The 13,960-nt window shown below is 46.0% G+C and overlaps 2 protein-coding genes across 2 annotated transcripts; one reads left to right on the top strand and one right to left on the bottom strand.

Moving 5' to 3' along the window:
• Positions 1 to 5,339: 5,339 nt before the first annotated feature.
• Positions 5,340 to 7,403, top strand: LOC109780731 (cinnamoyl-CoA reductase 1-like). Its single transcript, XM_020339312.4, has 4 exons — positions 5,340 to 6,112; positions 6,188 to 6,345; positions 6,432 to 6,620; positions 6,724 to 7,403. Exons 1-4 carry the CDS (start codon positions 5,959 to 5,961, stop codon positions 7,240 to 7,242), a joined length of 1,020 nt encoding a protein of 339 aa, XP_020194901.1. The 5' UTR covers positions 5,340 to 5,958; the 3' UTR covers positions 7,243 to 7,403.
• A 1,464-nt stretch (positions 7,404 to 8,867) lies between these two features.
• Positions 8,868 to 13,227, bottom strand: LOC109780732 (syntaxin-52). The gene is made up of 7 exons (XM_020339313.3): positions 13,006 to 13,227; positions 11,120 to 11,336; positions 10,073 to 10,174; positions 9,797 to 9,900; positions 9,452 to 9,552; positions 9,326 to 9,370; positions 8,868 to 9,247 (listed from the first exon to the last, which is right to left on the bottom strand). Exons 2-7 carry the CDS (start codon positions 11,332 to 11,334, stop codon positions 9,116 to 9,118), a joined length of 699 nt encoding a protein of 232 aa, XP_020194902.1. The 5' UTR covers positions 11,335 to 11,336; positions 13,006 to 13,227; the 3' UTR covers positions 8,868 to 9,115.
• Positions 13,228 to 13,960: the final 733 nt, after the last annotated feature.

The raw sequence follows: 13,960 nt of genomic DNA on the forward strand, positions 1-13,960 counted from the left end.
AGCTACTTGCCCCCCATTGAAGTCCTCAAACGGACCTTTTCCTTAGCTGATAAAAAGGGCAAGGCCACTGCTGTTATTGATGAAGGCATTCGTCCATTGGATGGTCAATTCCGCAAAGCTGCATCCTACTCCACCAATGATGACTCTGCCACTCATGACTCTGTCGCAAATGCTTCAAAGCAAAATCCTCAACGCACAGCTCCAAGGGTGATGACTGGTCGTGAGCTTCTCCTCAGTCTTCACCAGAAGGTCGATCGCAACCACAAATGGGTTAAGTGCCAGTTTGGTTCTATTCTTCACAACATGACTGCTACACACAATGCAGTGAAGAAAAACCATTACTACCTCCATGAAGTCTTCGGTCGCAGCTGGGCTGTTCTGGCACATCTTTATGGTGAAGAAGATCTGAAGCAAATGGGTCTCAAGCAGGACTTTGACTGGTCTCAGCCACCAGCGAAGAAATTCAAGAAAGTCAAAGTTCCCTCCTTGGTGGCCAGCTCATATTCTTCATCACGCGACACGGATGAGCATGAGGATTTGGACGACACTGCGGCAGGCCCTACTACAACAACCGACCCCAACAACGCTGGAGCTCCTCCATCAACATGATATTCTTCAGGGGCGTTAGTCCTCATTTTTTGATCCTTTTGGTCATTCAATGACAAAGGGGGAGAAATTTGAGTTAGTATTCAAGCGGGTCTACATATATGGGCTTTTTTTCTAAGTTACAACTCTCGTTCTTTTGAAGACTCTGCTGGATCGAGTTGTAAACTTAAACCCTATGGTGGTCTGATACTTTTGCTATGTTCTTCTGCATGCTTATTCCTCATATATGTTAATGCACGCATGCTGAATTACATCAGTCACCATATTTCATCATGCATTTCAAATTCTTCATATTATATGTCAAATGCGTGCATGAATTACAAGATATAGGGGGAGTTCTTCTATATCTTGCAATTAAATTTCTCAATATCAGTAGTTACACTTCATATGTTTTATCCCCGTTGAAAACTTAACCTATATTATCATCAATCACCAAAATGGGGGAGACTGTAAGTGCATCTAGTGCCCCTTAGTGATTTTGGTGTATTGAAGACTTATAGGTTAAGGGACTAATGTGTTTGTGAGTGTACACATGTCTATAAGTCTATGAGGAGTTTGATATTTACAGAGAAAGTCGACCCCTAAAAATGAATGTCTTCGACTGAAGACTTTGGATTTCTGAAGACTTTGAAAGTGAAGAAATTGGTGTGACCGTGAAGACTTGGATTTCATGCGATGAACATAAAGCGTGAAGACTTTTGTTTTCGTAGTTTCATTTTCTCTTTCTTGAGTCATAGGAAACACCGTACTATTAAAGGGGGTCGAGAAAATACTAAGGAAAAATTTCCAAGTGATGCTCAACTCAAAATCCTACACCTACCAATCCCTTCGAGTGAAGCCATTGGAAATCTCATACAGCTCAGTCAATTTCTTCAGTGACAGAGACGAAGTTCTTCTGGTCTCTGAGCAATTTGTTCTGACTGAGGAGTTAGGAATTCGCCAGTGCGGATTGCCTACAAATGAGGAACATGATAGCCCTGAGGAATTTGATAGTCAAATTTCCGACCGTTGCTGTGCTATGCGCCAGCTGTCCAAAAATATCTTCTCCACCTAACGGTCATATCATTGAAAGGCATTTATGTCTTATCATGTCGGGCTGCTCCCTAGGCTATAAATAGCCGCCCTCTACAACCACTAGCTGGTTGGCTGCTCCGAGAGAAACTGACACTTGTCATTTGAGAGCATCCCTCTGAGGACTTTGAGCGAAAATCATCAAGTGAGGAAAACCCAAACCCAAACACCTACAAACCCAAAGTGATTGAGCATCACTGGAGAGATTGATCCTGCGTGGATCCGACGCTTGTTACCTTTGAAGACTGTGCATCTTCCAGACGGTTAGGCGTCATGGTCTAGAGCATCCAAGAGGAAATTGTGGATCGCCGAGTGACCGAGTTTGTGAAGGTTTGGAAGTCACCTGAAGACTTACCACGAGTGATTGGGCGAGGTCTGTATGACCTTAGCTCAAGGAGAATACGGTGAGGACTGTGTGTCCGGGACGGTGTGTCCTTAGGTTTAAATACCTAGCCGCTCCAACCAGACATACAACTGTCACAGCGGTTGAAACTGGTCTACCAAATCATTGTCTTCACCAAGCCTACTGCTTCTATTTCCTCAACTCTTTCATTTCCTCATAACTGTGTTGTGCGCTTGTTCATATCTATTTGAAGACTTTGACTGAAGACATTCTCAATTTCCTCAGTTCAATTTCTTCAGTCTGTTTGTCTTCATCCTGTTTTATCATGTGTTTACGCTTTCTGTACTCCGTGCGTGTCTTCATTTCATCATGATGACCATGCTTATGCTATGTTATGTCTGCTTCTGAGTACTTATTCCGCTGCAAATAGTTCTTCTCTTAGGAATTTCCTCACCCTGAAATTCCTTAGTGAAGAATTCATAAAAATCGCTTATTCACCCCCCCTCTAGTCGACTTAACGCACTTTCATATATGCGACCCGTGAGCGGGAACAAAAACCTCATCGCCACCATGGACCGCATAGGCTTTGTCCCACAGCATCTTTTGATGTCGACGAGGAAGGGATCAGACAGGATGGAGCTTGGGGAGGATTGGGACTGTGAGCGCATGTGTCATCCCCATAGGGCGACACTGTGGTGGAGCGGCAGGGTTCACATTGTTCATCGAGTTAGATGTGACGCGTAAAGAATCTAATTAATTGAGTAAAAATATACTCACTCTATCTCCAAATATTTGTTGCTAAAGGTAATTTTACTCCTTCCAACCTAGTGGCCAGCGAGCGGCTGTGTCTCCTCAATTTTTCTCCAAAAGGACCACCTGCCGAGTGGAATTGACAAAAAGGACTACCTCTGAATCAAATTGTCAAAAAAGACCAGCTGAGCCGTGGCGGCAGGTGCGTCAGCCAACAAGTGGCACCTGCTGTCACGTGGGCCGGCGGCAAGACCTGCCGCGACGGGTGCAGGTGGCAGCCCGGGCTTAACAGGTTTTTTCGTTCCGTGTGCCAGCTGCAACGAAACGCCAAAGTGGTACGGCTGCTGCGCGTACCGCGACAGGCCAGGTGGGCCCTACTGCCACGGCCCGAGGCGGCAAGCGCTGCTGCTGTTGCTGCGCGACGCGATACGTATTGACATGTCATTTTCTTGTGTTGACGTATAATGTGTTGCCTAGTCAGATCGATCTTTTGCTTGCATTGACTAGAGCATGCACTTCTACATGGTATCAGGGTCAAGAGGTCTTGAGTTCAAGACCCGGCTGGCGCAATTAAATTGTAGCCCACTTTCGGTCCATATTTAGGCCTGAAGGAGCCACACATAAAGAGGAGTGTTGACGTATAATATGTGATCGGGAGCCGGCTAGAGCATGCACTTCTACACCTTGCTTCGACAACTCCAATTTTATCAAAGATGTAATAGTTCAAAGCACTAATCACACAGGCAGGCAGGCCAATGCCTGAACACACAAAAGCTTCGTATTGATGCGCCTTTTCTCTTGGTTCAAGATTACTGGATGGGTTACTGGAAAGCGTGAGATGATCTGTTCAGTCGTCCTCGATATGTCAAGCACATGAACTCCACCCACTGGTTACGGGATGAATACATCACCACCTGACCGGCTGACACAAATAGTCATTTTTTAAGGACACAAATTGTCATATACTTCCCTCGTCCGATAATATAAAAGCAGCGTTTTTAATACTACACTAGCGTAAAAATCATTCTTATATTATAAAACGGAGGAAGTAATATTGTACATTTGTCCCTCGCTTGCAGATCAGCAGCGGCTGCCGCCTCTTGCCGTGATGGCCGGGCCCATTTGGCGTGCCGCGGCACACGCGCAGCAGTAGCTACCGCCTGGCCGTTCCGTTGCAGCTGGCGCAGACGAAAAAACCTGTTATGCCCGAGTTGTCGCCTATGCTCGTGGCGGCAGGGGGTGCTGCCGACGACTGTGGCAGCAGGTGCATCGTGTCGCCTGCCGCCATGGTGGAGTTGGTCCTTTTTGTCAATTCGTTTCGGAGGTGGTCTTTTCTGGCAATTTGACTCAGCAGATGGTCTTTTTAGACAAAAATTCGTGTCTCCTGGTCGGCGCGGGTTCAAGCCTCTGGTAGACGCTGTCGTCTCAATCTCCTCTTATCTTATTTAAAAAATGTAGGGGCTTCTCCCCCGGGAAATGCTGCTCAGCAGCCAGTCGATAATTACGCGCACGTCCGCCTCCTCGATTGTGCGCCACGCGTCCCCTATGGCCCCACCACAACATCCTTTGCAACAACGTTGTACCTTAGCCCATTTCCCTCAATCATTTCGTCCCAAATCAGCACATCAAGGAGACGCTCGCCGCGCCCCAAGTGCTCACCACTGGCTCGCTCCGGCAGCCGTCGTTCGCCGGCGAGGTCAGCCATCGCAACCCCACTTCCATCCCTCCTTTATTTCTTGGCCGCCTTATTTGTCGTGGTTGGACAGCTGGCTGCTCCGCCGCTCACATCTTTCCTGCCCTACATCTAGATCGGGATCCGCACGGGGCGGTCGTCATTCCAGCGGCGCGTGGCACAATGCACGGCCTCTCCGTCTCAGCCACGCGCATATTGTTTCTGAAACAAAGCTCTTGTTGCAATAGTCAATGGTGTTTCTGAAACAAAGCTCTTGCTGCAAAAAGGGACCATACACAGAGATGCTTTACAATGTTATCAATGTTTCTGAACAAATGATGTGTTTCTGAAATAAAGTTCTTGTTGCAATAGTCAATGTTGTTTCTGAAACAATATCCTTCTTGCAAAGAGGGATTTACGATGAGCAACCAAAACCGGACGGCTCGTGGGGCTGCGGATCTTTAAAAAAGATACGCCAATCGACGCGTAGCACACCCCTTCTCCCTCTACTGGTCTTGTTTCTTGTTTCTTTCTTTTTTTGGTATTTTTACTCTATTTACGGCAAGTGGATGATGCGAACGCAGAGGCAACGTGCATGCAATCCACCAAACAGAATATTTTTCTCTCCTCGACGTGATACACATCACCACACGGCTACACCAGTCTCTGCTCCATGCTGCACAAGAATATTTAATTTTCAAGTAATATGTATATACTTTCTCCGTTCTTAAATATAAGTCTTTGTAAAGATTTCACTATGAACTACATACGAAGCAAAATGAGTGAATCTACATGCATCTATATACATCTGTATGTGGTCCATAGTGAAATCTTTATAAAGGCTTATTATTTAGGAACGAAGGGAGTAGGTTGGAACTTTTTTTTTTCTTTCTTTTTTTTGTACATTCACTCCTGTTTACGGCAAGTGGATGATGCGAACGCAGAGGCAACGTGCATGCGATCCACCTAACGGAATCTTTTTCTCTCCTCGACCTGATACAGAGCACCACACGGCCACACCAGCCTCTGCTCCATGCTGCACAAGAATATTTAATTTTCAAGTACTATATAGGTTGAAACTTAACTATACAATATAGTACTACGCGCTTCCGTTCACATTGCATTTTTTTTTGTTTGATCCAAGCTTGGTCTGACCGGTCAGCGTATTGTATGAAAGTGCACGAACTTGCAGTGGCATTATAATCAACACATGATACTCGTGTGTGTTAACGAAAACGCTGTATACTGAAAATGGAATCATAATCAACACATGGTACGTGTGAAGGCAATTTGACACATATTTGCAGTTGACGCAAACTAAGTATGCAAGTCGGATGTGGCTACCAACCGTTGCACACGCCATCTCGGCTCTATATATACCGGCCAAAAGGCGGTTCTCAGTTCTCACCAGTACACAGCTCAGTTTGGAACTAGCTTGGAAGTCGAGATATACATACATATCCTCTGTTGCCTATTGCAACTTCTAGTAGTTCGGAAAATTTCTGCAGATTGAGATATGGGTTTTGATCGTGCCAACACGGCTAACTGTGTCGCCACTGGCCGCGGACGCACCGTCTGTGTGACTGGCGCCGGTGGTTTCATCGCGTCTTGGCTCGTGAAGCTCCTCCTAGAGAAGGGGTACGCCGTCCACGGCACGGTCCGGAACCCCGGTGAGTACAATGCACCGTTCATCGTTTGCTAATCTCCATGCCTGGACTGCATCTAACTTTGGTGTGTGATTCCAGATGACGTGACAAGGAATGCGCACCTGAGAGCCTTGGAAGGGGCGGCGGAGCGGCTGACCCTCTTCCGGGTGGACCTGCTGGACAAGGAGAGCCTCGTCGCTGCATTCCAAGGATGCGAAGGGGTCTTCCATACCGCATGCCCCGTCACCGACGACCCGGTACTTTACTTACCCACATAGGAGTATTACGCTACTGACACCGAATGTACAGTGGCTGACAAAGGTTCATTCATGTACGGATGCAGGAAAAAATGATCGAGCCGGCGGTGAACGGGACGAGAAACGTGATCAACGCTGTGGCGGAGGTGGGCGGCATCCGGCGTGTGGTAATGACGTCGTCGATCGGCTCCGTGTACATGGATCCTCGCCGCAGCCTTGATGGGGAGGCCAACGAGACATGTTGGAGCGACCTCGAGTTCTGCAAGGACACAAAGGTCAGCTTAATTAACTCCCGCTCGTGTGTATGTTAGAAGCACCATATACATGCTAAAAAAATACATGTAAAATGACATGGATCTGACAAGTAAGCATATGCAGAACTGGTACTGCTATGCAAAGACGGTAGCGGAGCAGGCCGCATGGGAGCTTGCCAAGGAGAGGAAGCTCGACCTCGTGGTGATCAACCCGTCTCTAGTGTTGGGACCTCTGCTACAGTCGGCGGTGAACGCCAGCACGTGGCATATCGCCAAGTACCTTGACGGCTCGGTGCAGACGTACACCAATGCGGCACAGGCATACGTGCATGTCCGTGACGTCGCGGACGCGCACGCGCGTGCGTACGAAATACCTAACGCGCATGGCCGATACCTCTGCGCGGGGCGCACGTTGCACCGCGCCGAGGTGTGCCGTATCCTCGCCAAGTTCTTCCCGGAGTACCCCGTGCCCACGAGGTGCAAGGAAGGGGCGGGCGAGATGAAGAAGGGGTACCGGTTCAGTAGCCGGAGGATCATGGAGCTTGGTGTCGGCATCACGCCGGCGAGCCAGTGTCTCTACGACACCGTCACGAGCCTTCAGGACAAGGGCATCTTACCCCGTCGCGACGTTGATATGTCCTGACAACTCCATGGCCATGGGCACCTTGGTCAAGTCAGATGCGTGCCCCCAAGTCGTGGCATTGTATTCTCCATTTCCTCCTCATTTGTTCACCCATTAATTTAAGTGATTTTTATTGAAAAAATATGTCCAAATCTTTACTTGTCGCCATTAAAATCTCAGACCGAGTAGCCGAAACTTATGAGTCTTTGGCGAGATGCACACCATGTTCATTGGCAGCGTTCTCAAGATCGCGTCGCCTCGGCCATGATACAACATGGAATGTTGTGGTTTGTGCACCTTTGGCGACATGTGCACAATGTTCATTGGCTACAACGGTAAGCTGGCATCGCTTCACCGAACAAAAGAATAATCTTAGAATGTATGAAAGCATCCACACGCTTGGATGCGCCGGTCTTTTTTTTTCTACACTACATCCATCATTATTTAATTTTTTTTGCGAGAAAAACTTTCAATCTATTCATCTTCAATCATGGTAGTACAACGAACACTAGAAATAATATAAATTACATCCGTAAACCACCTAGCGACGACTACAAGCACTGAAGCGAGCCGAAGGCGCGCCGCTGTCATCGCCCCTCCATCGCCGGAGCAGGGCAAACCTTGTTGTAGTAGACAGTCGGGAAGTCGTCGTGCTAAGGCCCCATAGAACCAACGCACCAGAACAGCAACCGTCGCCGGTGAAGAGTGTAGATCAGAAGGATCCAACCTGAAGACACAGGAACACCCGAACGACGAACAGATTCGAGCAAATCCATCAAAGATAGATCCGCCGGAGACACACCTCCGCACGCCCACCGACGATGCTAGACGCATCACCGGAACGGAGGCTAGGCGGGGAGACCTTTATTCCATCTTCAGGGAGTCGCCGTCGTCTCGCCTTCCTGAATAGGACACAAAACCTAACAAAACTCGAAAAAAGATCTAAAAACGGAGCCCTCCCACCGGCAAGGGCCGAGATCCACTCCGCCTCCATGGCCCTAAGGCCACCGGAGACGGGGCGGACCGGCGACGGTGCCGGCGGGAGGCAAGAGAAACCCTGTCGGGACTCTCTAGTTGATCATTATGTGATATTTTCATATATAAAGCAAAAGGTAACATATTTATAAAGGGAAAAAGGCACAAGAAAAAGATACAAGAGAAATTCAGTCAAATCCTTGTCTTGGTAACATGATGCAGAAAAATTGTAGTCTGATCAACTGAGCTTAAAGATTAATTTCAATCCAATCAAGAAGCTTGAGCTCAAAGATTAATCTCGATCCAATCAAGAAGCTTGTTAAGATTATTTTTCTTAATACGGTAGCTCACGATCTTGAGATACTGTCTCAGTAGCGTCCTCCAGGATTTTTTTTTGCGGGGTCAGGATTTTTTTTATTTTTATGAAACAACACACTAGCTTAGTTCATGTTCCACTCTTCAGCTGCAGCAAATTTTATGCCTCCCTTGATATCAGACGGGGCATATATTGTGAAACCAACGGATCATCGTACAACAAGTCGCCACAAATTTTGCCCAAAGAGGGGGATCTGATTTTGCAATGCAACCTACCCTGCACTAGTAGCACCCAAGCACAAACAGATTACAAAATCGCGCACACTAGTAAAACGGAAAACGGTAGATAAAGCATATAAACCCTCGCACAAAATGTATATATTTCTCCCTCCAGACTTACAAAGGCCACAAGTGTCCACACACAGATATTTCTGGGCATATGCCAGAGCCTCACACCTTGTACATATTGATACAACCATTCCAATTCCAAACACTATAAAAAGGACCGCCATGGAAACCATCGTATATATCTTTAAAGAGACTGCACACTTCAACAGAGTATCAAACAAGCGATGCGTTGAACAACGGTCGCGAGGACGCTTCTTTACAGGTACTTGATGAGAAGCCAAACGATAACCGCGAGCAGCACTATGGCAGCAACAGAGAGCATTAGGCACATGCATGAGCAGCCACCTTTGGCGCGCTTGTTCAGAATTGCAAGCCTCTTTTGCACACGCTGAATCAAGAGAGTCACGTCAGTGCACATCCACGTGAACGGAACTTCGATATCAAATAGTAGCAGTAAGATATCTACCTGAAGACGGGAGTTTGTAACGTCAACATGATCTTCCAAGTCATCCTGCGACATGGAGAAAAGCAATTATCAGACATTATTAGATACACAAATGCATAGGGCTCTTTTAGGGGCACTAGCACTAACAATCAATCTTGTATGCAGAGTAAGTTCTTCATTGACTGCTAATGCAATATGTTTTGTGCTCAGGACTGTCTCCTCCAGCCTTTCGAGGCCCTCATCTTGTTCTGCAAATTGTCAAAACAAATGAATTAGCTACCATGCAATGGTTATCACCTACACAAATGCTGGTGATTTATGTAAATATATGTGCCAACCAATACAAAATGCAAGTAATAATGGGATGAACAGGACTTGTGGAGTCTATTAGGTGTGCTTTGGCACAAATAGCTAATTGTGTACTCAAATTCAATTTATATAGTTGACAAGTCCCACTGTTAAAACAAACTACTTGATGAACAATAATAATACCTCTCATAACTTGCCTCTGAAGGCCAACAATTCCTTGGTTGTCTAACCCAGCAACTCTGCTCATATCATCAGCTGCTTTCTTACTCTGACCAAGCAAATCCTCCCTGAACAGCATAAATGCATATTTTACATATAACTATTACTTACAATGCTAATAATCTGAACAAACTTTAACCAAATAATGTATTCAAGTAAAATATTTAAGCCCCGAGAAGAAGGTGAGCATTGATGCAGACGAAGACCACTATAGGTTCAGTACTGAGAAGCAGAATAAACCTGTTGGCAAAGTTTGACACGTTGAAACTTGTCCCCATCTGTTTTGCTTTAGATTTCAAATTGGAAAGTGCATCTTGGCGCTTATGCATCTCCTTGTCAGTGCTGCAAAAAAAAACAATTAAAATGACTACATGAACTTTTTTTATAGCAAGTAAAAATTATCAGACCTCATTGCTGGACACAAATTTATAGGATTGTTCAATTTATCATACAGGTGCAGAAGACAAAAAACTCTGTCAATGACAATCCTATGGTAGTAAACTTCTTTCACATAGACTACTACTGGTACATGTGGGGGTCTAAATTTACTTGTTTAATTATCTCCATTCAATTAAGCTATCTCCATTTACTTCTTTGTCTAGAATCTCATCTTATCTGCTAGATGAGTTGGTTAATTATTAGCAGACGGCTACTTATGCCTTGTTATCTTTTTGGCAAGCAATTAATAAGAAGCCTCTTGCCCCTAATTTAATTCTCCTATCCCCATCCCCTATTTTATCCTTGTGCTCCAATCGACCAGGGTTGCCATCAAGACACTTGACAGTCGGAGGCCAAGGCCTAGTTCTCCGGCAGCTCCCAACTACGAGGTTCTACTAGCAACACATTTCACACAGAACTTGTATGAACCAGCATGGCAGCATCTTCCCTATACTGCACACATTATTATAATGATTCCTCGAAACAGGCTTTCGCCCCGCTATATTAATATAATATAGCAACCACCCATACAACTATGATTCTTTGACTGTGCCTAGAAGAGTAGAATTCACTAGACTATTCTTATAAGCAGCCAACACATGTACGTATTACTGACATAAGACATAAGGTAAACCATAAATGAATTTTGATTCTAAGGATATATCAAACATGCAATAATGGATTACTTAACAGTCCATACAAATTCTCTGATATTCTACTGTCCTATGTTCCTTTGTAACTTCCAAAACAAACTTTCAAGATTTCTGAGTCAACACATATTGCAGTAATGTAAGAACTCTAGTAATCTTCAGTATATATTATATAAAGATAAAAGTAGTCAAGACATACAGTGACTTTGGAGGAATCCTGGACAACAATGTCACCAAGCTATCCAGTCTAGTCCCAAGAATGGTTATTTTTCTCCGGATGGCTGATGTGTGGCGCATAATTTCGGGGCCTGATTGTGGAAGAGAACTTCTATCGGCAATCATGGAGCTTATATCATCAACAAGCTTAGATGCTTCAGTGTACTCTTTCATCCATGGGTCCGAAGATGATGCCATTTCTGATTAATTCAAAATAGTATTAGCATAACTGTCAAGTAAGAACCAAAAACTATGGCAGGATAAAAGCTTTAGCAGGATAGATGCATATAAACAAGCGCAAGGCAATATCACAACTCGGTTATCATGCAATAGCATAATTAAAAATGGAGAGTTGACCGGTTGATCCCAAACTAAGATTGACAAGCATGCAGGAATACATTGCTCCTACCAAACAAACTCCTAGCCATGGGACCCTAAATGGACAGCAAGATTGCTGAAGGTTTAGTATGGTGTGTCCAAAACTTATCTTTGCAGATTTTTGCCACAGATAACACCAAACAAACATAGGGTGTGTATCACCTCTGGCAGGTTACGTTTAGGCAGGAGAGGCCCAACCAGTCTGGCAATATTTCAATTCTAACTTGGTTCCATCAAAATAGCCCCCAGAAGCAAACTGGTTCTTCTTTATTACTCCTACTATGCAAGTTGCATAATTGTCTACAAATGGGTTTTCTCAATCCCCTTTCATTGTCAGTTTGCTGTGACATGGTTCCATGAATGACATGAAAACTGGAAAGGGAAAAGATCCACACAAAGTTTCTCCATTTGCAAGCATCAAGAGATACGATGCAGGAGCAGGAGTATAGGAGGAGGACGATGTCCTCTTCGGCAGCAGAGCAGAAGACGGTGCGAATGCAGAAACATGTAGATTGAGAAGGGTGTGTAAGCTAAAAAGCTAGCAAACTGGTTCCATCAAATTAGCCCCCAGAAGCAAACTGGTTCTGCTTTATTACTATACTATGCAAGTTGTGTAATTATCCACAAATGGGTTTCCTCAGACCCCCTTTCATATTTAACTTTGCTGCGACATGGTTCGATGAATGACATGAAAACTGGAAAGGGAAAAGATTCACACAAAGTTTGTCCATTTGCAAGCATCAAGAGATAAGATGCAGGAGCAGGAGTATAGGAGGAGGACGAAGTCCTCGTCTGCAGCAGAGCAGAAGACGGTGCAAATGCAGAAACATGTAGATTGAGAAGGGTGTGCAAGCTAAAAAGCTAGCAAATGCATGTGCATCATAGTCAACTAGTGGCGCCGTCAAAATTACCCTTTATAAATAAGGTGATTGTGCCTGGAAGTGAACAGCCCAAACAATGAACTGCGATTGGGCAAGAACAAAGTTTCAGCAGATAACAAGCAGGCTCGTAATTTCGCTAACTCCTTGTACAAACTCGATTCGTGTCAATTAATGCAGATTTGGTACTGCAGCTGCTTGCGCAAAGTTGATTTGTATGTTTCCCTTGGATCCTTAATTCCTTATGGAAGCTGAAACCTTTTTCTTGCCCAATCAGAAGAGAACATGCAAGCTGACTTAAGGTGAGTGTGTTTTTCTACAAATTGGTCCATTAATAAGTTCCTAATACAAGACCTAAGCCCCTACTTATACAGATGATACCATTCAGGAACAAAAAGGAAAGATCAATCCACTATCAATTTCTCAGCTCTGAATCTCTAATTCTCTCTCCCTCTCCTGATACATCTATCCCTCTCAATTTCAACTCTCTCGCCCGCCGCATCATGAAAAATCACGAACTCACCCGCCCTAAGAACCTGCCGCGGCGCACACAACAGAACCCTAGAAATTAAGAGAAGGGTGGGAGAAGGAAGAGGAGGAGGGGGGATCTTACCGGCAAGCTGTGGCCGCCGACGTCGCCTCCGGGGTCGCTGCAGCGTGAGAGAGGGAGAGGGGAATTCGCCACGCGCGAGAGGAGAGGGGAGTAGCCGATTGATTGTGAGGCCCCAGCGATCAGCGAAAGGGGGCGAGAGAAACAGGAGAAATGCAGACTTTTTCTATTCTTCAGAGGGATATAAACGACAGGCTCCCATACATCAGTTTTGGGCCAGCTCACGCCTAATCTGCCACCGGGCCCTTCCGCCGGTGGGGTCCACTCGACGGCCAATTCCATTGCCGATTTCGGACTTCTTTCCGTCACGGCAACTGCACCAAATCTCCCATTTTTATCCATGCATCGCACATCATGAAAGCTTACGGACATGGGTGGATGACCGAAATCACGCAATCCAACATGAAAGCTAGGGGGATGTCACGACTGGCAAGGTGAAGCCCGACCACGATGAGGAGGCTGACGACGCCGGCCCACCAACCGAGAAGAATCGCCAGCGGGATGACACGGGCGTGCTGACAGCTGGGCCCGAAGAGTAGCTGCCGAGTGGGCCTGCGTGCCTCAAGAGTGCGTGAGTATTAGTAGGTGAGGATTGGCTCCGCAAAGGACATCGAGAATTATTGTATCCGGCAGACTGGAAGAGAGAAGCTGTCCTTCTCCTTCCTTCGGCACCCCTTTTCCCCTTTCCCCTTACCAACTCCCTCCTCCTCCTTCCGATCTAGATTGAGTACGTTACAGTTGGTATCAGAAGTCAGAGATCTGGAGACGGCTTACCCCTGCCCGCGTTACGCCACCAAGCAAGCCCTCAAGGCGGCGGCGATGGAGGAACAACTAGCCGCGCTGATTACCTCGATCAAAGAGGGTCAGCCGCCAACGACGCTCGGCTGGACGCGATCCAGCAGTTGCTGGAGTTGTGGCGCCCCGCCGTGACCAATCTTCAACATCAACTGGACGAGCT

Source organism: Aegilops tauschii, chromosome 5 (assembly GCF_002575655.3).
Source record: "Aegilops tauschii subsp. strangulata cultivar AL8/78 chromosome 5, Aet v6.0, whole genome shotgun sequence".
Classification (NCBI taxonomy): domain Eukaryota; kingdom Viridiplantae; phylum Streptophyta; class Magnoliopsida; order Poales; family Poaceae; genus Aegilops; species Aegilops tauschii.